Below are 23,888 nucleotides of genomic sequence, written 5' to 3' on the forward strand. Positions count from 1 at the left end.
CTACCGCTTCCTTTATGACCACATGTGTGTACTCTATTCTATACACCATTAGCTGACTGACAACACAGTCTATTTGGCTTCCAGTAAAAAGGAACCCCCAAGTATGACTTTGTTCTATTCAGAAAGGGTGGTCACCTGACCTCACTGTTGGTTTACTCCTTAAAGATTACCCAGTTACTGGTGATGGTAGAGTTAGTGTGGTCTAAGAAGTACTTTTCCAGTACACTCAAGTTCTAGCTTACCTTGCTGCTGCAGCTTGTAATCGGTGGAATATGCTTTCCCGATGATGTTCCACACGGGCCTGAGGCATCCAAACAGTCCTTCGAGAAACCCGCCCCCGCCACTGCCTGACCTGCTGAACTGAATCTTGATGTCTTCAGTTCCGTTTGTGCTCTCTCCATCCACAGTGCTGCTGTTCCCCGGAGACACAGTCATCTCCGATTCATCCTGTTCCCTTAGCTGAAGAACACTGTTCTCAAACTGGCCCCTGGAATCCTCGCTTACACTGGTCAACACTGCTGTAGAGAAGGGGCTGCCTGTGAGATCCATCAGCTCTGACTGCATAGCCTTCTCCTGGAGGTCCTCAGGGAGCTTGGGGGAAGGGTGGTTCCCCATAGCTGCAAGCTCATTTTGTCCACTGGAGGTTTTATTCTCGGTCAAGGGCAAGTGTGGTGAAAAGGAGCAGCTAAGGTGCTCCTGAGGGTTGGCCATTGTGCCATGAGGGTGACCCAGGTCCTAAGACGACACTCAGAGGACTATGACAACCAAGGTTTGATGCAAGAGGGCAGTCCAAAACCTAGAGGAAAACAAGAGAACATAAGGCCACACTTTCCTTAGTATCCATACTACTCCGCTTCTATTTGCATGACCAAAACACTGAAACAGGGCTGGAGGGATGCTCAGCTGTGCTTAGTGCTTACTGCTCTTTCAGAGGACTGGGTTTGGTTCCCAGAACCCACACGACAGCTCACAACTGTCCATAACTCCAGTTTCAGGGAATCTAATTAATACTTACTTCTTCTGACTTTAGCAGGCTCCTGAATGCACATGGTACACATACATTCACGCAGGCAAACATGTATATACATAAAAATAAATACATATTGTTTAAAAAAACATAGAAACAATGAGGAGATTGGTCAGGTTTATTATACATAATGGAGTACAGTACAGCAGTGAAAAAGTAACCTATTCATTGACATGAGAAACTGTTCATGACATATAAACATGAAGAATGGTTAGGACAATATATTTGACACAGGCTTGAGAACGTATCTGAAGGATACTGAGCATATATTCAAGAAAAGAGACTGGAAGGATCCATACAGAAAGTGAACAGTTCACTGCAGATGGTTAGATTGAGGAGAGCCACACAGTTGTGACTTCACAGTATCCCAGCATGCTCTATTCCCACCATCTTCTGGTTTGGATACAGGTTATCATGTGACCCTCTTGCTTCCATCTCCCTCTACTGCTATATTTTCCCTTATCACGGGGGGGGGGGGGACGACCAGCTGGCTCTGATATATGCATACATATACCATATAGATGATTATTTGCTACAATCCATCTTTTTTCTCTGCTTTGGTGTCTTACACTGCCATCATTTCTCCTCTGCAGCACTCGGTTCACACAGACAAAAGTCACAGGCGCACAGCAAGGCAAATTCCTCAACTGTAACTGTTTTTGTCATGGTACACCCAATCTAGGGCAACACAACTAAGCCCTGGCTTTTTAATTATTCTTCATTTCTGATCTATCCATTAGAAACACTGAGGGAGGACTGAACCTCTGAAAACAAAGATTTGCCCTAGATTAGTCAAATTGACAAAAATCAACCTCAAATTTGTTGAAAGTAGGATAAGACTCTTAAAGCAAGAAACAAATGAAAAACGGGCAAATGAGATAATATTAAACTAAAAAGCTTTTGCATGGTGAAGAGACAGCCCACAGGATGGGAGAAAATATTTGTGAACTATGCATCTGATGAGGGTTAATATTTAGAATATAGAAGGAACTCAATCCAACAGCATTAAAATAATCTGACTTAAAATGGGCAATAAGCTTAAGCAAATAGAGTTAGGACAGTCAAGACCTCTATGAGAAAATGCTTAACATCAAATTATCAGGTTTGTGTAAACCAGAACCACAAGGGGACAGCAATTGTGCAAGGGCTGACTACCGTCAGAGGATTGTGAATTAGTATTGTGATTTCGGGAAACGGCATGGTAGATTTGCAGGACTGCCATGTGACCCAGCAATCTGCTACTGTGTAAAGGAAATGAAATCACATTTACTGCAGCATTGATCATAGCAGAGACCTAGGTGTCCATCAATGGAGGAATGGATAGAGAGATGCGGTATATACATAGACATTGTATATGGTGTACATTATTCAGCCATAAAAGGATGACATACTATCATTTGTGACAATATGGATGGAACTGAAAGACACAGTGTGAGAAAAATAAACCAGTCCCATTGTGGCAAGACAGGACTGAGCTCCCACAGAAAGGGAGGGCCATGGCCCATGGTGAACCATAAGCTAGTCTATCAATGTAGCCCACGAACAAGAGAGAGATGTGATTCAATCAGTAGCCTACAAAACCAGTAAAATGAGAAAGAGAGGCAGGGGAGAGAGAAGAGAGAGAGGCACAAAGATGACCCTGATTGAACGAGCAGCACGTGATTGCCTCTCCTGCTGGATTGCTCACCAATTAGGTCCACGGCGTCCTCAAAGAACCATTAGTCTTGAGGCAGGCAAGATGGCTTAGAAAGCAAAGGCTCCTGTCACCAAGCCTGACAGGTGACCTGACTCCATCTCAGGAGCTACATGAAGGAAGGAGGAAGCTAACTTCCCCAAGCTTCCCTCTGACCTCCACACATCTACTGTGGTGCCTGAGCCAGTGCGTGAAACACACACACACACACACACACACACACACACACACACACACACACACACACACACCTTAAATTAATTAACACAATAAAAAATGATGACTAATCTCAATAAAGATTACCTCAGTCTCTATTCAGTCACTGACATAAGTCCCATAAAATGCCATTAACCTAGGTGGGAGTGCATATGTATCCCTCTCTTGGGAAGGCCAGTTGGGAGTTAATCTCCCTCTCTTCTTTTTTCTTTTATTGAAATAAATTTTTTCATACAATATATTCTGATTACAGTCCCTCCCGCCATTCCTCCCAGTTCCTCCCCACCTCCCCTCCTGGCCATAAACTTTCTGTCTCTAGTTAGAAAACAAACAGGCATCTAAGGAATAATAAAATAAAATATAATACAATAAGATAAATAAAAGCCTTTAATCCCAGCACTCTGGAGGCAGAGGTAGGCGGATCTCTGTGAGTTCAGGCCAGCCTGGTCTCCAGAGGGAGTGCCAGGATAGGCTCCAAAGCTACACAGAGAAACCCTGTCTCGAAAAAAAAAAAAAAAAAAAAGATGACAATAAAATGAAACAATAATCCCACTTTCTTTGATAAATTTTCTTTCATTTTCCTCACTCCCAAGTCTTTATTCCTCATTGCATCAACATGAGAGGATGTGAACTTTCGAGCCCCTGGCTGGGGGGACCTGGCTGAAGCAGGCCAGAAAGCAGGAAAAATTATGGGGACCCAAGAAGGGAAAAGAGCTCCCTTACCCTGGAGTCCAACTGAAGCCTCTGCCAGCAGAGAAGCAAGAGTTCCAGCATGATTACCAACCGTGTTAACCCTGCTTCCTTCTCAGCCATTAGCCTAGAACTTTCTAGGAAACTCCCCAGGAAGCTACTGGCAGGAAAGGGAAGGGGCCCCACTAACTCCCACGCAGACCTACTGCCTCTGATTTTACCTCCATAATTCCACTCAAGGCATTCTGTAGTCATTCATTTATCTCACTTAACAAAAGAGAAAAAAAAAAAAGGTTTCTTAGCAACCTTGAGAGTCCCCGAACTGTTGCATAAAGTTAATATCAAGACATTAATTACTTTCCCCAACTCTCCCTCAGGAAGCGCATATCCACATCTGGACACATCCTTTCTCTGAGTGTCTCTTTCACTTAACTCTTGGGCTAGAATATGTGAAAACAGCTTCACTTCGCTGGCTAGTCTCTTTTCATTGTCAAAGCCACCAGTCCTGGTTAGGCCCGACTTAGGGTCCCTAAAGTCTAGGAGAACTCCTAGGGCTGCTGAGGGTGAGGAGGTAGAACCCTGTCTGTTCCTTCGTTGCTGACATGGTGATTGCTAACCATCCTGCAGCCCAGGACCCTGAATAAAGCTCACTAGGACCAAGACAGGCTGTTGTCCTTAAAGGCACAACAGCAACTGGTACCAGATGGTCTTGGGCACATGCAGAATCAAAATTAGAAAACTTTGTAAGAATCAATAGTAGAGCGCCTGTCAGCCAGATGGACAGAATCAGGGATATTCTCAAAGACAGCGTCCCTCACTTTGGCTCTCAGCTGAAACCATGGCCTCCAAGAAATGGAATTCTCATGCTGGGAGGAGAAAACAACTGAAGCCCAGGGTCAGGCAGAGGAGAGACTGGTCTCCCAGAAGGAGACCTACAACCTGTCAAGAGGATCTTGCAGGAAAAACTGGGGCTAAGACAATGATGGGTTAGTGATGGCGGGTCTGTGGACAGGACCGCACCCTGACTAGAGCTGCTTAGTTGTGTGTAACTCTAGCTATTTACTTAAACCTGTACAACATGCCAGGACCTTGAAGATGGACTCAGAGCACGAGTAACAGTCAGTGAATCTCTCTGTCCCTCTTCTCAGTGTGGCCACGCTGACTGGGTCTGTACCTCTCTCCTCTGTCTCACTCACTCTTGCTTTTCACTACTAATTTATCCCTGTAATTGGCTTTCTGAGGACAGCTGAACATGCCCTGTTAGGGACAGCAGACCTTAATAACTCTGCTATCACACTGGAGAGTATGGGGGAAGGCAAGATGGAGTCAGGTCATGGTGGTGCACACCTCTAATCCCAGCACTTGGAGGTGGAAGCAAGAGGATCAGGAGTTCAAGGCTATCCTGGACTAAGTGAGACCCTGTCTCAGAAAGTGAAACATAACTAAAGGTACTCTGGGGCCAGGGGAGGGCTCAGCAGGAAAGCGCTTGCGCAGAAGTCTGAGGTAGACACCAAGCTGTGCCCTGCTCTAGTAACTCCACACCATGGACACAGTAGCTCTTCAGGCCGTGCCTTGCCCTCAGACATTGACTCCATTTCAAGGGTAGAGGATGACTGCACATATGGGTAGACATGCAAACCACACCATGTCCGACAGCACCCATGTAGCACAGACTGAAAAGACACTTGCCCCTGGGAGTAGAGAGGGTGCTTGCTGTCCTACACGCTTATCAGGATGAATTGAGACTGTTACAGCACACATGCATATTAAAACTACTGGTGGAATCAGGACCAAGAGCTTACTGGACACACCAGACCAAGAAAAGAGTGTGACTCTCTCCCTGGGCTGCATTAAGTGGTGGATAACTAACACTGCTGTGGCAACAGCCTCACTGACCTTCAATCAGACAGCGGGGATGCTGGGAGAGAATTCCCAATTGCCCTAGGACTTCAGCTTGGCTTGACCGACTGACTCAGTTTATTCAACTGCTGTCTGCCTGCCATGTTCCCCATCTTAACCTGCCGCCTATCCATCCACCAGTTCCCTCTTCTGGATTTCTTTTGCCTGTGCAGCTGGATTTGATTTTCTGATTCACTAGCAGATCTGTGTCCAAGAGCAGCCTTATTCTGTGAGCATCTAGAATGTGGTAGAAGCCAAAATGCAAAGATGACCTTACTTCACAGAAGTAAACACCGGACCACAAAGATCAATGATATGGTGCTTACTAAGACTCAAATGAGTGCTCTCACGGAAGAAAGAGGCACTGTTTGGAGAGAGGTGCCAGAAGGTGTTAAACTCTGTTCCACGTGAAGGGAGCACAGGAATCCAACAGCTGGGAAAGTGTGAGCAAGAGGAGAGGGAGACGGTATGGTGTGTGGGTGGGAATGAAAGTTCCTGGAAAGAAGCTGCGACTACTGAGGCTGACTGACAGACCAGAACCCGAGTGACATGGAAGGCTGGAATGCTACAGGTCCAGGTGATGGGGACTTCACAGTCTGCAATGGAAGACACATTTGTCCTTCACTCTGCAGGAAGGAATTTACACACACTGCTAGTGGTTTGTTTGTTCTGCATTAAGCTTCATTCGCCATGGCATCTAAAGAACCCGTTCAGAAGTAAGGCTCTGAGGCCTTGGTGTTCACGCTGCTCCAGAGAGGAGACTACAGAGAAAGGCACCAACTCCATAAACCTGAGGCGAGACTGACCCCTGACTAAATTGGGATGCTGACTGCCTTTGTTTTTCCTCGATACATAATCTGCCAGCCAAAGAAGGTGTGAAGACGGATCCTCAGGTGCTCATCCAGTCTTCTCTGACTGTGGCTCTTGAAATTAAACGCAGCCTAAAGATTCAACCCCTGGCTTTTAACAGGACTCCTTACACAGCTAAATTATGTTGATTCAGCCCCTGTAACAGCCATTTATTGCCAATCTCTGTGAGTGATCTAACATTATTGTGACTGATAGCTAAATCCTTTGGAGAGTGTGAACAGACCCCAAAGCTTAGAATGTTGTCAGGTAATATCCAGTGGGTCATGGACTTTGCTGGTAAATGGATGAAACTAGAGTGTATTATACTCAGTGAGGTAACCCACACCCCAAAGACAAACAGGGCAAGTGGTCTCTTATTTATAGGTTTTCACTCTGAATCCTTAGGAGTCAGTTTATTACCTGGAGTCACCAGGAAAGTGAAAAAAAGGACCATGGTGGAGAGGATCTCTAGAGACAGGACAGTAGGGTACAAGTGCTGTGTGTGTGTGTGTGTGTGTGTGTGTGAGAGAGAGAGAGAGAGAGAGAGAGAGTATGTGTGTGTGAGTGTGTATGTATGTGTGAGTGTGTATGTGTGTGTGAGTGTGTATGTGTTTGTGTGTGTGTGTGTATGTGTGTGTGTGTGTGTGTGTGTGAGTGTGTATGTGTGTGTGTGTATGCATGTGTGCTGATACTATATGGGAAGAAGGGAAGTCAATGCTGAGAGGGAGGGACTGGGATAAAGAATACTGAGGATAATTGTAAAAGCCACAGGAAAACATTATTTTATGCTTACTTAAAAACACATGTATATGTTGCACCAGGTGGTGGTGGACGCCTTTAATCCCAGCACTTGGGAGACAGAGGTAGGTGGATCTCTGGACAGGACAGCCTGATATACAGTTCCAGGACAGCCAGAGAGGTTACACAGAGAAACTCTGTCTTGAAAAAAAAAAAACCCAAAATCCCAAAACCCAAACCCAAAAGAAAACAAACTAACTAACCAACCAACCAACCAACAAAATGTATACTATTTATAACCGTATGTGTATATATATGTAAATAATTTTAAAGAAGTTATGACAATGGGTTGAAAATGATCCCCTAAGAGCCACACACTGATAAAATCCCCAGTGTCAGCCATGAAAATCCTCCTTTTGGCCATTTACCAGAGGAGTCCAGGAGACTCCCCCAAATACTGTGGGCTACAGCTACCACCTTTGATTGCTTCCCAGAATGTGGATGTTAGACTCGTGAATACTCCATACTCTTTGGACACATGACTTAGAGGAATCTAGCTGGACATTTATGGATTAAGATTCACCCCAACTTCTCTCAGTGCAAATCAAGTCCCAGAGAGGATGCTCACCAGAGGCAAGGCTGGGATGAGCCTTATTTTTTTCTCCTGGCTCTTTCGATTAGCCTGGTTGTTTGTTAGACAGAGAAATATATATAGCCACAATATCACCAGGATAGATGCCAAAAGAAATAGTAGCTCAGAATGCTTACTCTAGTTGGTCTGAAGGTGTGCCGAAGAGGCAGAGACCCACCGGCAGGGGTGAGCTTGCAGCTCTCCACAGCAGCACAGGCCACTTACTGAGGCTCAGCGCTCTCTGGCAGTGGGAAGACACGGAGTCAGCCTCACTTTGTGTACCCGTCTAACAGGCATCCCTTGGGCTCCTAGAGAATACCAGAGCCAACATGAAGCCACGGAGGCAGGAAGATTGAGAGTGCACAAACAAAGGGGAAGAAAAGCCATCAATCACCATGACTATATTCAAATGAGATCAGAGCTATATTTCAGAAGAGTGTAGGAAGATAAAGATATCTAAATTTTACCTGTTTGTGTGTACACCCACCACTGTCACTGCCTAGAGAAGAGCTGGCCAGTGGAAGAGCACGGGAAGCAGCAACCCTCCCTCTCTGTCACTGTCAGTTGCTCTTTGCTTCAGTGCCCCTCTCCCTGTCCAAGTTTGGCTCAGGCACTTTCTTGAGAACTGACTGCTTCGTTGTTTTTAATCAACACTATTGTTTATTAAAAGGAAGGGGGATAAGGCAAGGTCTTTAAAACATCTACAGCAAATGGAAAGGATGCAGAAGTCAGAGGTAGGTAAGGGGCTTTCCACCTGGGCACAGCATGGGAGGCGGTGAGCTGCCTTTAGGCTTCTGTCTGCAGGAGCACGTAGTGGTGCCCCTTGCCTGCCTTGGGACACGCTTCTGCCCTGTGAAATTTCTGACCTCAAAAGGAAGAAGTGGTTTGTACACAAAATGAGTAGGCAAGGGTTAGACAGCACAGTGGCACACTTGGCAGGGAACTGCCAATTTCTGGAAATTACCTTGGCTTTGTGCCAACATCCCAGGACACAGGATGGAGAGACACAGAAAAGAAGCAAGGTGGTCAAATGGATGTCTTAGGTCACAATTTTTTCCCCATGTTGCTAATAGAGGAAAATGTTATTAATTATTAAGCTCAGAATTTTACTTTTATATAGTAAGTAGGAATAAATCAATAAATCTAAGTTTTAGAAAACTTAGCACCACAAATAAAGTCTTCAAAATTGGATATAAATTTGAAATATGATCAAAATTGAACAAAAATTTAAACTAAACATTATTTCTGAGAGTTATTGGTCAGTGGTGAGCTCTTTCCAACCAATCTCCCGGCATTGTCTTGCTTATTTATTTATTTATTTATTTATTTATTTACCCCCCCCCACCTTTCTTCTTTAGACAGGGTCTCATTTGTAGCTCTGACTTTCCTAGAACTCACCATATAAATCAGGCTGGCCTCTAACTCACAGAAATCTCCCTGCCTTGGCCTTGGAACTAAAAGCATAAACTACCATACCCAGCCTCTATGCATTTCATATTGATATCAATACTAGAAAGGTATACGATAGAGGCCCTGGGTGGAAGATAGACTTGGATTCATAGTTTAGTCACCATCGCTATCTTTTTTGGTTTGCTTGGGTAGAGATTTTGTTGTCTGATGGGTTAGTTGGTTGGTTGGAATTTTTGTATTTGTTTGCTTTAGACAGGTCTTATTATGCAGCTCAGGTTGGCTTTGAATTCACAGTCTTCTGACCTCAGTCTCTGGTTTGCTAGGATTCTAGAAATATACCACTAGGACTGGCTAACCAAATCTAAAATAAAAAGATACATACTCACCATGAAATCAAGGGGAATAAAAGAAGAACTAGGGGGACACAGTAAGATTTTCTTATAGACATGAAAAAAATGAAGAAGAAAAGCTGAGATCAATCCATTGCTGGAGGTGCAGCAAGGTGGGCTTATGGAATGGATCTGAACTGACAAAGGACACAGAGACCCAGCAGCTCCGAGGCCAGAGGGGAGACCCAGCAAAGAGAAAACCCAGACACTTGGCACTTCTTTTTCATATTTAATTTCCTTTGTCTTTAACTACAACAGCTATTTTTATACTCTAGGTTTTAATAAATCACCAAGTGCAAGCAAGTTCAAAGCAGCTATGATATTTGGGAGAATATTAACACCCAGTCATTCAGATATTTGAGAGGAGAAAAAAAATTCCCACAGTTTTATCTTTGATATGTTTTAAATTAGGAGACTATTTGATTAATTTAAGAAACTATCTCTAGGAAAACAGCTTATGGGAAAGGACAATTAAATTTAGCAATCTTATAAAGCACATGAGCTCTGGGCTCAAGCTTTCTGGGACACTCACTCATCTTGGTCCTGTGCATCTGTGTAAGACTCTAATGAGGGTTAAATAAGGAAACACAGCATGCTTGGCCTGTGACTTGGTTCAGAGTCAGGCACCAATTGTTATTTATACTTTAATTCATAAGCATCGAATTCTAAAATAATGAAGCATACATGTGGGTGTGTGGGGTGCGTGTGTGTGTGTGTGTGTGTGTGTGTGTGTGTGTGTGTGTGTGTGTGTGTGTGTGTCTGTGTGTGTGTGGGTGTGTGTCTGTGTGTGTGGGTGTTATAAGAATGGCCTCAAACTTAGAATGCTGTGTCTCTGCCTACTGTATGCTGGGATTTCACCAGGTCCAGTGAAAATTACATTATTTACTAATGTCTATATAATTAAGAGTGAGGTCAAATGAAACCATGGATTTCTTAAACTCACATTTCATTCATTGTGTGTGCCCACTCCCACATCTACAGGCCACAGGGACTATGTGGAGTTCAGAGGACAACTTGCTGGAGCTAAAATTTTTCTTCCATCATGTGAGTCCTGGGGACTGCATTCAGGTTGTAGGCTTGACAAAGGTGCCTTTACATGCTGAACCATCCATCTTACCAGCCAAAGAATATGAATTTGAAAGCAAATTTATCTTGAAGTCATTGGAGAAAAGAACCTCAAAGTGGTTACAGAGAATGGATGTTTCCATTTTAAAGTGAAAAGACCATTTATTCCCAAGTAGTTCAGTAGATCAGACTGCCCAGTAATAAGTGATGACCTGCTGCAGGATTCAGCATCACTATTCATGGACCCTGGGCCTGGGACCATGATGACCCCTCCTAGAATATCTATGCCTTACTTATTTAGTTTTCAAAGGGATATAATTTGAAGAATTATAAATGCTGAAATATTAATAACTCCCTTAGTGGTGTAGAGTAGGGGTAGCACAGATATGTAATATGATGATGAGAACAAAAACACTTAACAGTTACTTCTAATAAATGCCATGTTGTCAATATATACTTATGCCACATATTTCTTCTTTGCAGACTAAAGAAGGAAACACAGTCTAATTAGACTGATCTATACTCCAAAAGTACTAGTGAAGGTAACTATGGGGTCTGTATATAGTCACTTTTCTGAATTCAAATTTCCAATGTCTGGGTGACCATTGCCTATAAGATGAATAAGTAGCCATAGCAAGCACTGCCATTTAAGTTTCTGGAGGGCACTACATTAGTCCTGTTAGGAAATAGATGGCACTGTCAAATGGGACAAATGAAAGTTTAATAAAATAAGAGATTATTTACAAAGAAGTGGGCAGGAAAAGCAACAGGGATGGTCTGTGCTCCAAAGTTAACTGAGCCAGTGGGCTACTTCCTGGACAGGGGAAAGAATGATTGCTACTCTTGGAGATCATTGCTGTTGGTGACCCAGTAAGAAATGAGACCCCTTGGGTGCTTCTCATTGATTGAACCCAATAGCATATCAGAAAAAAAGGTATCTTTTTGCATGTCAACCTTTGTAGGCACACAACAGGGTACTGTGTGGAAGTGCAGTTGTCCCTAAGTAACAGAGCAGTGGCGATCCACTTCCAAAGGTAGAGAGAGGTACTGGCCGAAGCTGGAAGTGCAGGCTGCAGAGCTGAGTCCATGCTGCCAAGGCATTTCTGGATCTTTTGGTTTGCTGAGAAAACCGGAGCTGGAGGAACTGCAGAGGGACACACATAGAGGGCCCCAGGAAGGGAAATAGTTAAGATCTGGGTCAACTGGGATGGGGGTAGAAGGGAGGGGATGGGGGATCAAGAAGACTATGTTGTGGGAGGGGTGGAGGGGGAGAGCAATGAAAGTTATCTTGATAGAGGGAGCCATTATGGGGCTGGGAGAAACCTGGGGCTAGGGAAATTCACAGGAATCTACAAGGATGACCCCAGCTAAGACTCCTAGCAACAGTGGAGAGGGTGTCTGAATGGGCCTCCCCCTATAATCAGATTACTGACACCCCCAATTGTCATCATAGAACCTACATCCAGTAACTGATGGAAGAAGATGCAGTGACCAACAGACAAGCCCTGGGCTGAGCTCCTGGAGTTCAGCTGAAGACAGGGAGGAGGGATTGTATGAACAAGCGGGGGCGGGGGGGGGGAAGGGAGGTGGCAGAGGGGGGCGTGCGTCAAGGGCATGATGGGGAAAACCACAGAGACAGCTGGCCTGAGCTAGTGGGAGCTCATGGACTATGGACTGACAGCTGGGGAACCTGCATGGGACCAAACTAGGCCCTCTGAATGTGGGTGACAGTTATGTGGTTTGATATGTTGCAGGGAGGGGTTGGCAGTACCAGAACCTATCCCAGAGGCATGAACTGGCTTTTTGGAGCCCATTCCCTATGGTGGGATACCTTGCTCAGCCTTGATACAGTGGGGAGGGACTTGGTCCTGTTTCAACTCCTGACAGACTTTGTTGACTCCAAGGGAGGCCTTACCCCCTTGGGGTAAGGGGTGGGGAAAGGGGGAGGGGGAGAGGGGGAGGGAGGGGGAACTAGGGTTGGTATGTAAAATGAAAAAACATTAAAAAAAAAGAGAATTAAGGGGAATAAAGAATGAATGGAAGAAAGAAAGGAAGAAAGAAAGAAAGAAAGAAAGAAAGAAAGAAAGAAAGAAAGAGAGGAAACTGAAACTGGGGTCAGTCATTGACTCTATAGATGTGGGTATCCATTAGAAAATGTCCTTTTCTGCCTGAGCAGATATGTGGGGAAAATACCATTTATCCTGATGCTGGGCATGGCTATGAAGTCAGGTGCTGGCTCTAGAGAGGTGACAGATAATGTGTTGCTTAGCAAGAACTGCCTGGACATCCTTTCCCAGGGCCTAACTAAATTAAGTGTCGTCATCATCTCTCATCAAGGAAAGTTCTCTTTGCAATAGATGGGCACCATTTCAAAACACACAACCAACCAATCAAAACGCAGAACTGTAGAGACCTGTTCCAAATGATACCCCTACAACACAGCTCCTGCACTAAGGCTCAGGGATCATTGTGGAACAAGGACTTTGCTGTGAGAGTGTGTCTCCTAGGAATGTCAGAAGCTACACCCGTACAGTCTCAACATTACTGCCTGTGGTAGTTTGAATATAATTGACCCCATAAGCTCATAGGGAGTGGCACTATTAGGAGGTATGGCTTTGTTGGAGCAGGTATAACCTTGTTGGAGGAAGTGTGCCACTGTGGGGGTGGACTTCCAGGTCTCCTTTGCTCAAGTGTGACACTCACATCACTTCCGGTTATCTGAGGTATCAAGATGTAGTCCCTTTTCCACTTTCAGCTCCTTCTCCAGCACCATGTCTGGCTGCACACCGTCATGTCCAACATGAAGAGAATGGACTAAACCTCTGAACTGTAAGCCACCCAGTTAAATGTTTTCCTTTATAAGAGTTGCTGTGGCCAGGCATTGGTGGTGGCCCACACCTTTAATTCCAGCACTTGGGAGGCAGAGGCAGGCATATTTCTGTGAGTTTGAGGCCAGCCTGGTCTATAGAGTGTGCCTGGATAGGCTCCAAAGCTACACAGAGAAACCCTGTGTTGAAAAACCAAATAAATAAAATTAAATTAAAAAAAAAAAAGAGTTGCTGTGGTCATGGTGTCTCCTCATAGCAATAGAAACCCTACACTGACTAAACATGACCTGAACAAGGATGACACTACTAGACAAGCTAACATGGAAGAGGGAAATCCCAAGAGGCCTCAGCCCTAGACAAAGAACTACTATCAACTAAGCAATTCTGAGATAGGGAGAAACAGTCTTCCTCAGGGAAGACTACACCAATTGGTTATCCAATACCAAATGCTCAGCTCCGAAAACATTCACACAAGAACCAATATACAGACTATGTATAGGTGTATGTGTTTGTGTGTGTGTGTGAGTATGTGTGAGTGTATGTATATGTGTGTGAGTATGTGTGTGTGTGTGTGTGCCTGTGTGTATGACTGTGTGTATGTATATGTGTGTGAGTATGTGTGTGTATGTATATGTGTGTGAGTATGTGTGTGTGTGTGCCTGTGTGTATGACTGTGTGTATGTATATGTGTGTGAGTATGTGTGTGTATGTATATGTGTGTGAGTATGTGTGAGTGTGCCTGTGTATATGTCTGTGTGTGAGTGTGTGTGAGTGTGTGTGTGTGTGTCAACAAGTAAGGAAAAAGAGGCCATACATTTGAAAGAGAGCAAGGGGGCAGGATACAAGGGAGGGTTTGAAAGGAGGAAAGGGAAGGGGAAAATGGTAATTATTATATTAATCTCAAAAATACTTTAAAAAGCCCTGTCTGGCACTACTATTAAGAGCAGCATGACTCTGAGCAAGTGATAAAGGAGGGAAATCACATTAAGACACTTCTCTCACCAAACCCCTGTCAGGCACGATGCTCAGTGGGACGTCTAACGGAGGTACAAAGGTGGATGCAGGCCATGGTGCTCTTGCATTGTGCCGCACAGCACTAAGGCCACAATGCACAGCAATGTACAGGGCCCTGTGGGAACACCGGGTAACACAGCCAGTGACGGGTCTGCACCGCCACGGGGGAATCCCCCCCCCCCACACACGGCCAGCAGGATGCTGGCAAAGGTCCTTCAGGACCTTTGCTAGGTTGTCAGCTTTTGTTAATTGGAAATTCTGGAATTATAGTCTGTTGACAGACTTGCCATGACTTCTATTTTTCAGGAGAAAAAGCATTAATTCTAATAAATGTGTGAATTCACAAAGCATAGATTCAAACCTTACTAACTCTGTACCTTGTGTCTTCTGCATCTCCTGGCTATTTAGCTTAGCACCAAATACAGGCCTATATACAATGGGATGCTTCACTTCATGAAGAGAATATTGGACATACACTGGAACATAACTAACTTATTACTTTGCATTACATGTTAATAATATATTAGTAGTAACAGGTTTGGGGACATAGCTCAGTGACACAGTGCTTGTCCAGCATGTCCAAGGCTCTGGGTTCAGCCTCCAGCACCACAAAAAAAGAAAAAATAATGTAAGCTAACACTAGCTGAGGTCCATGCCTCTCATGGCCCACACATTTTCCCTGATTACTCCAATGCCCAATAGACCCTTTGGGCCAAGTACTCTTGTTATTCCTAGCAATACTTGATGAAAACACTGGTGTGTACAATGTTTCAATGACTGTCCACTAGCTGCTAAACACAGGAGCTGTGCACAGGCTACCCCAGTTCTGCAGCCAGAAACTGAGACCACACCTTTACCCATGCACATGCAGTCATCTTGCTATGTAGCCCAGGCTGGCCCAAATATCAATCAATTCTCCTGTCTCAGCTTCCTAAGTGCTGAGACTGCAGGTCTGTGCTGCCACACCCCGCTCTATTGGGGAGAATTCTGGAAGTAAAACTGGATTACTGCCACCATCATTCCTTGAAGTTTTTATCACAGGACTGGTGTAGCCAAAAGACTACACCAGCCACAAGGGAGGGATGATGAGGGAAACGAAGTGGAGAGTTTTTCACCAAATTTGCAATAGCTTCTCAGAAGAGATCCTACTGCAGGGGATAGATAGGGTGGAGACTGCAGGAGGGGAAGTCTAGATGCCAATTGGTCGTCAACAGTTAATAGGGAGTTAGGAAGGCCAAGCCAGTGAGCGAGACTATGGTTTTAGACTTGTGTTGTCCTTTCACAACACTCTTTTGCTCACAAAGCAGCCCTGTGCTTTATTTAGTCTTTCAGGCACCAATCCAGTATGGACGATGATTTAGAAAACACGATAGAACATTTTGAGCTATACCAAGAAGAGAAATTTGAAACTGCCAATGATCAATATTTTTTATTTTAGAATGTGAATTAGACTTCGTGCTAGGGAGTCATCTATGTCTATTATTTAATTATTTAATCCATCCTATGCTTTATTCATTAGGGGACTCTCCATTTCTATTCTCAACATAGCTGAGACTGTAAATTATTAAAGAGTCCTTGAGAATCTCCATCCACCGAAAACAATGACAACAAGGAAGGGCATCAAGAACTATAATTTGCTCTTAGGTATAGAAAACAAGTATACATGGGAGTTCTGATGGACTAGAGCATATGTGGAACAGTATACTTACTATTCGTGGGTAGAAATATGATGGAGCCTTTCAATAATAAAGATTATTTTCACAGACGGTAGAACTTAGAGGCATAGTCAGCAGCTTCCTCTGCAATTATAACTTGAGCTCACAGCAAGAGCGTGTTTAATAAATGCATGCATGTAAACTTTTAGTGTATGCATTCCTGTGCACACACATTTGTGTACATGTATTTACATGCCAGTGGAGGACAGAAGTCAATGTCTGGTGTGATCCTCAGTCACCCTCCACCTTATTTGTCACTGGGATTACAGGTGTGTGCTGTCAAGCTCAGTGCTTTATCGAGATCTTCAGAGACTTTCAGAATGAGGTAAAGGCTAAGGACTGAGGTCTGGTGGTGGCCAAAATGGTTCAATAAGACTTATTGATTCCCACAGGTTCTCCTATACATTGCCAGCACAGGAACCCTTTCACTCACCAAAACAAACTGAAGAAAATCTCTATAATCAGGAGGATTTCTAATATTCTTGCATAATTTTCTTTTCTTTCAGGCATTTTTAATATTAATCTTTTACCTTTATCTTACTGTCTTCTGGGATGACCTTACCACATCCCAGATTTCTAACTTGCATCTTTCTTTTTCCCTTGTAGCAAAATAACTAGGTTTATTAATGAGAATTATAATAGGGAATCCATCCAACTTCACTAGATTAAAAAGAACTGAGCATCAAAATGTAAACTAGGAAACAGGAGCTGGGTGTGATGGCCCAAACCTTTGATCTCCACACTTGAAAAGCAGAAGTGGGCAGATCTCTGAGTTTGAGACCAGACAGAGTGAGTTTCAGGACAGCAGGGCTACACAAAGAAACCCTGTCTGGGGGGAAAAAAAAGCAAGTAAAGAAACAAAACAAAACAAGAACCCAAAACAAATTTAAAGAAAGGGAAACAATCCAGCTGGCACAGCAGTCCCTGCCTACAGTTTCCAGCCCTGCTCAGGAGGATGAAGCAGATAATGTGTTAAGCCCAGGAGTTTGATATCAGTCAGGGCAAAATAGGAAGAGCCTGTGTAAGAGAGAAAGGGAGAGACCGGCAGAGGTCTTAATGCCCATGTTATGGGGTCCTGTTCAGAAAGTCCTTCCCTGTATCAATTCTCTGACAGATTCGGGGAATCAGGTCTTATGTTGAGATCCTTTCTTCTCTAAGAATGCCAAAGGTTGAAGATAGTGACCCTAAAGTGCATGAAAAGCAGTAACTACAGGGTGCATAACAGTGTGTAAAGCTTTCAATACTGAGTGTACATGTTCCTTTTCCCTCATCAAAAGGACTTGGCCTCAAATTACTCATTATATATGCAATGATCAGAAAGCTTTAATTCAAAACCACAGCAACTGGAATGACCAAAATATGAAGTTTCTAACTTCCTGTCATTATAGTAAATACTACATATGTAATCTTATTGGCAAGGCAGTACTGAGGAATGACACAGTCTGCAAAGCCACCTTTCAGGATGTAACAGCAGCATGGTAGCCTTTGGGCAGGAAGAGGCATGCTACAAGAAGCTGCACTGTTGGTGATGACACATTGAAGAGCCTATGACAATTTTATATGCTGCCAACAGAACAGCTAAAATTTGTAGGGCTGAGCACAATATAAAAATGAAGATTGCTTACCTCTCCAACAAGCCTGTTGGAGATCCTGTACATTCTTCTCCACGATCTACCCAGGTATGTCCACCTGATCCTCTCCTCCAAGTACCCCCATAACCCCAGATCTACCCCCAAACTCTAGGCTTGGACCAGGATTCACAGCCTGCCTATCAGCCCAGTCCCCTGCATCTATCTGACTTCATTCCACTGAAGCCATATCCAACCTCAAGGTCCTAGCTCACCTGCAAATCCTCTCTTCTGCTCCAACCTGTCCCAACCTATCAGACACAAAGCTAATAGAAATCCACATGCCCAGAACTCATTTGAAAAAATACAAACATAAAAAAGATCAAGACACAATCTCCCCCAAACAACACACCAACCCTATAGAAATGTTTGCCAATGAGAATTACCTAGATGAATCTTGGAACTGAACTTAAAAAAACAACCTTAAGTTCATCAAGGAATTCAAAGAATTTAAAAATGACACGAGGGGCTGGAGAGATGGCTCAGCAACTAAGAGCACTGCTTTCTCTTCCAAAGGTCTTGAGTTCAATTCCCAACAATCACATGGTAGCTCACAACCATCTGTAATGAGATCTGGTGCCCTCTTATGGCCTGCAGGCATATCATATTTAAAATACTAATACACAGAACAAAGAAAGAGTAGTGAAGGCTACAAGAGAAAAACCACAAATCATATATGAAGGAAAGCCCATCAGAATAAATGGTGATTTCTCAATGGACTTCAAAAGCAAGAAGAGACTGAAGCAAAGTCCATGACTTCCATCCCAGACTAATGTTCCCAGCAAACTATCTGCCTCAGTGAGGAAAAAAAAGAAAAATTAGCTAGTATAAAACCAGCCAAAGGGCTCAGAGGTTAAGATCAGTGGCTGCTTTTCTAGAGGTCCTGAGTTCATTTCCCAGCAACTACGTGGTGGCTCACAACCATCTGTAATGAGATCTGGTGCCCTTTTCTGGCATCCATGCATACAGATAGAACACTGTATACATAATAAATAAATCTAAAACAAACAAACAAACAAACAACTAGCCAAAACCTTTTTATATGCAGGAAACTGAACCTGAACATAATACAGGAAGCAAATGTCAGGCTCAAGAAAAGAATAAACATAGCCAAGAGACTGGAAAAATATGAAGCACTAATTATTCAAATACAAAGTACCGCTGAGAACACAAACAGCAACACCAAAATCAACAACACAATGACTAGCTAACTCACCTCTAATAACTTTATATATCAATGGCCTCAATTCTCCCATCAAAAAACACAGACTGACTGAATGGACCAAGAAACAAAATCCACCTATCTGTCATCTATAAGAAACCCATATTAGCTTTAAAGATAGGTACCACCTTAGAGTAAAAAGATTGGGCAAAAATACTCCAATCTAATCTAATAGGACAAGAAACAAGCAGGTTGAGCTGGAGAGATGGCTCAAAGGTTAAGAGTACTGCCTGCTCTTTCAGAGGTTCTGAGTTCAATTCCCGACAACCAATGGTGGCTCACAACCATCTATAATGAGATCTGGTGCCCTCTTCTGGCCCGCAGGCAGAACACTGTATACATGGTAAATACATTTTAAAAAAAGAAACAAGCAGGTATTTCTATCCTAGTATGTAACAAAATAGACTTCAAACTACAACTACTCCAAAGAGATAGGAGAGACACTACACTCTAATCCAAGGAACAATTAACCAAGACATTACTATCCTAAACATATATGCACCAAACTCTAGTGCACCTCATTCCATAAAAAAAAAAAAAAGCACTACTAAGTTTAAAGATACAGATTAACACCAACCCACTAATGTAAATCATTTCAGCATCCCACTTTACACAATAGACAGGCCATTTGGACAAAATATGCACAAACTCATGGAGATTAAATAAATCATTACTGGATGATAAATGGGTCAAAGAAGAAATTAAGACAGAAATAAAATATGACAACTAAAACACAACATAACAGAACAAAACCTCTGGAACACACTGAAAGTCATACTACAAGGGAAATTAATAGCACTACATGCCCACATTTTTAAAAAAGAGGCAAAGAAGAAAAAAATAAAAAAAAAGAAAAGAAAGAAATTGAGCACAAATACATGACTGAATGATACCACTCAAACATTTGGAAAAACAAGAACAAACCAAGTTCAAACCTAGTTGATGGCAAGAAATAATAAAAGAGCAGAAATTAATGAAATAGAAACAGAATACAAAGAACAGCAAAGCTAAGAGCAGATGGTTTAAGAAGATAAACTAGAGCCGGGCATTAGTGGTGCACACCTTTAATCCCAGCTTTCGGAAGGCAGAGGCAGGCGGATCTCTGTGAGTTTGAGGCCAGCCTAGTCTACAAGAGCTAGTTCCAGGACAGCCTCCAAAAGCTACAGAGAAACCCTGTCTCAAAAAACCAAAATAAATAAATAAATAAAATAAACCAAAATGATATAGACCCTTGGCCTAACTAACCAAAACAAAGAAAGAGAGGATCCAAATGAACAGAATGAGAAATTACAACAGACACCAAAGAAATATGGAATATTATAAGGGAACACATTCAAAACCCATACTCCATTAAGGTGGAAAACCTAAAAGAAATGGATGAATTTCTAGATTCAGTCAAACTACTACAAAATTAAACCAAACGAAGTCAACAACCTAAAACAGACCTGTAACAAATGAGTAGATTTAAATAGCAATAAAAAAAGCCTTCCATCCAGTTGGTCATGGTGGTGCATGTCTTTAATCCCAGCACTCAGGGAGGCAGAGGCAGGTGGATCTTGGTTAGTCTGAGGCCAATCTGATCTACAGAGCAAGTTCCTGGACATCCAGGGCTACACAAAGAAACTCTGTCTCAAACAAAACAAAACAAACAAAAACAAAAAACAACAACAAAAAATCTTCCAAATAAAAAACAAACAGACAAAACAACAAACCTCTAGGGCAGATGGATTCACAGCAGAATTCTAAAAGGTTTTCAAAGAAAGATCAACAGCCAATCCTCCCTAAACTATGCAAAAAACCAGAAACAGAGGGAGTGCTTTCAAATGCTTTCTATGAAGCCAATATCACTATAATATCAAAACCAAGTAGAGCTGTACAGGCCAATATCCCTGATGAACATAGACTCCATAAAATACTTGTGAACAGAATACAGACACTCATCAAAAAGATTATCCACCATGACAAAATTGGCATCATCTCTGAGATACAGAGTTGAGTTCAACAAACTCAAGTCAATAAATGTAATATACCCTATACCAGAGAAATGATTTAAAGATTAAAGAAATCATATGATCATCTCAATAGATGCAGAAAAATCCTTTGACAAAATCTAACTTGCCTTTATGATAAAAGGCCTAGAGATCGTGGGACTAGAAGGAACAAACCTCAACATAAGAAAATATATAGATGAAAAACCCACAGCTAACTTGAGCCTAAATGGAGAAAAGCTTGAGTAAACCCACTGAAGTCAGAAACAAGACAGGGATGTTTATTGTCCCCCCTCTCTTCCCCCTCCCTCCCCGCTCCCTTCCTTTTTCTGAGACAGGGTTTCTCTGTGTAGCTTTGGAGGCTGTCCTGGAACTAGTTTTGTAGACCAGGTTGGCCTCAAATTCACAGAGTTTCGCCTGACTCTGTCTCCTGAGTGCTGGCTGGGATTAAAGGTGTGCCCCGCCACTGCCAGCCCCCACTCCTTTTCAATGCTGTGTTCAAAGAACCAGCTGGAACAATTAAGACAAGAGAAGAAAATTAAAAAGAAGATGTCTTGATACAATACATGGGAGATCTCAAAAATTCTACCAGAAGACTTCTAGAAAAGATAAATGAAGCAATGTGGCAGAATCAGTTTGCCCAAATCAAAAGCTTTTCTATACACCACCAACAAAAACACACAGTCTCATTCGAAATAGCCTCAAAGAAAAGACAATGTCTAGGAATAAACTGAACCAAGGAAGTGGAGGATTTCTACATGAAAACTTTAGTCCTCTGAAGAAAGAGATGGAGACACTAGAACATGTGACGACATAGGTGATGGCAGCTTCAAGAATAAATGGAGATTCTCACGAGAGAAAGAGGGAGAAGGGGTAGGGGGTGTATATTATCCCCCCACCTCTCTCTCTCACAGGGTTTTTCTCTGTGCAGCCCTGGCTATCCTGGAACTTGCTCTGTAGTCCAGACTATTCTCAAACTCAGACATCTTCCTGTTTCTGCCTCCCAAGTGCTGGCATTTAACAGTATGTGTCACCAAGTCTGGCTTTAAAAAAATGTTTCTATGTGGAGTTTGAGGCCATCCCACTACTACAGAGAAACCCTGTCTCAAAAAAAAAAATGTTTCTAATTACCTGAAGAATAAAAGAAAGGAAGGAAGGAAAGAAAAAAAAAAGAATGAAACCCTTGTCTAAGAACTTCTCAAAGATTTCATGAAGGGGCCAATAGGGATTAAACAAAGCAAGTGTGGGACCTGGTACAACTGCACGGTTTATAGCATAGTCAAGCTGGCCTGATTGCCAGCCTAACCTTTAACAGTAATTTATTCTGTTTCCATAGCCGGACAATGTAAAGCAACTCAGGTTCAAGTACAAGCCTTGAATATGTGTCCACTCTGTGCTGTCCTCCTGTCTCATAGAGAACACTCTTCCAGTCCCTGCTAAGTCATAGAGAACTTACTTCTGCTTCCTGCTGTGCCAGTCTTAATGGCAGAGAGGCTTGGTGTCTTCTTAATATTTTGTGTTTCATATTTATCCTCTGCATAAAAAGTTTTCACTAATAGGGTACACATTAAGTTGTCAACTTATCTATTTACTCAGTCTTAACTGAATGCATCATTTAGGCTACTATTTACCTAGTGTGGGTGTGGCAATGGCTGCTGTGGCTGCTGGTACAGGGCAGCAGGGAGCACGTAGGCACTGTGTTTGGCCTTTGCAGTCCTGAGAAATGAGCAATGGGTGAGCCTGCAGGTGTCTGATTTCCTTGGTCTTCCCGCTGTGGTCCTATTCATCAGTACTTGGAAAGGGGAGGAGAGGAAGGAGGTCACAAAGCTCAGATACAATGACTTTGATGCTTGTTAACAGTTTTATGATGTTGGAAAAGATTTAAACTAATCTTTTAGTTACAGCATCTGTGTCATCTGTACATTGCATGTGTCCCCCTGACCATCAGTGGATAAACTGGCATGTACCAGTATGGTGGTCTTTTTAGGTGAGCCACAGGGGAAGACACCATGCCCTTTTTACTTTCATTGGGTTACAGCAAAAGTCATACTTGTGATAAAATAAACTGACAAGCAAAAAGTGTGCAATGTGGTATTTTGTTATGTATGTACACTATAGAATGACCACAATTAATATATTCATCACTTCACTATGCCTTTTAAAATTACAGTAGTATAATATATGTGGCCTTAATTGTCAATGAGAATACTAAAACAGGGTATTTACTGCAGCTATAATTTCTGTTCAGCCAATTAATAGGTAAGACTATAGTCCTATTATGATATAACATGCTATACTAAAAGGGTTCATGGTTTTCATAATTCTCAATGTACCATCACTGCCAAAGAACCTCATCAATCAAGAAGATGGACAGAACACTAGATTCAGAGTGGTGTTGACTCATTAGTCTTCAGAATTTCAGGGCAGCAGCAGATCGGCAGATAGTCTCAACTGATTTGAACTGCACTCCTTTGATTAATTACCATTTGTTTTAGCTAGATAGGAATTATTTCAGTCTACTCACCATTCCCAAAGCCATGTACATATGGAGAATTAACATCCAGCTTGTTCTTTGTTTCCACTGTCCACTCAAGTTTGATCTGGAAGACTATGTACCACAGGTTCTGCACTCTTTTTGCATGCATAAGATGTATCTGGTATCTCAGGGTAGTCTGTCCCCTGGGGCACAGCTTAACATCAGAGTAAATGCACTTCAGCCAGAGGGGAACAGAGCAGCAGCTGAGTCAGTCTAACAATTCACACTGGGGAAAGCCCTTGGAATTCAGAGGCACACTGCCCAGCTGGAGAGGCAAATCTAATCTCTGCTAATGATCTCTCTCCCTCTCCTTCCTATCAGGGCCATGCTTTTTACACATGTGCACTTAA

The 23,888-nt window shown here is 42.8% G+C and overlaps 1 protein-coding gene across 2 annotated transcripts in view; it reads right to left on the minus strand.

Moving 5' to 3' along the window:
- The window catches only part of Map3k13 (mitogen-activated protein kinase kinase kinase 13), a 135,160-nt gene that overhangs the window by 35,477 nt on the left and 75,795 nt on the right, over nt 1-23,888 (minus strand). For both annotated transcript variants that reach the window (XM_027413011.2, XM_027413013.2), the window contains one exon: nt 243-796. In XM_027413011.2, the coding sequence (XP_027268812.1) occupies nt 243-711 (469 nt within the window). In that variant the 5' untranslated portion in view covers nt 712-796. The remainder of the gene's footprint in view (nt 1-242; nt 797-23,888) is intronic.

The sequence above is a fragment of the Cricetulus griseus genome, chromosome 4 (assembly GCF_003668045.3).
Source record: "Cricetulus griseus strain 17A/GY chromosome 4, alternate assembly CriGri-PICRH-1.0, whole genome shotgun sequence".
Classification (NCBI taxonomy): Eukaryota; Metazoa; Chordata; class Mammalia; order Rodentia; family Cricetidae; genus Cricetulus; species Cricetulus griseus.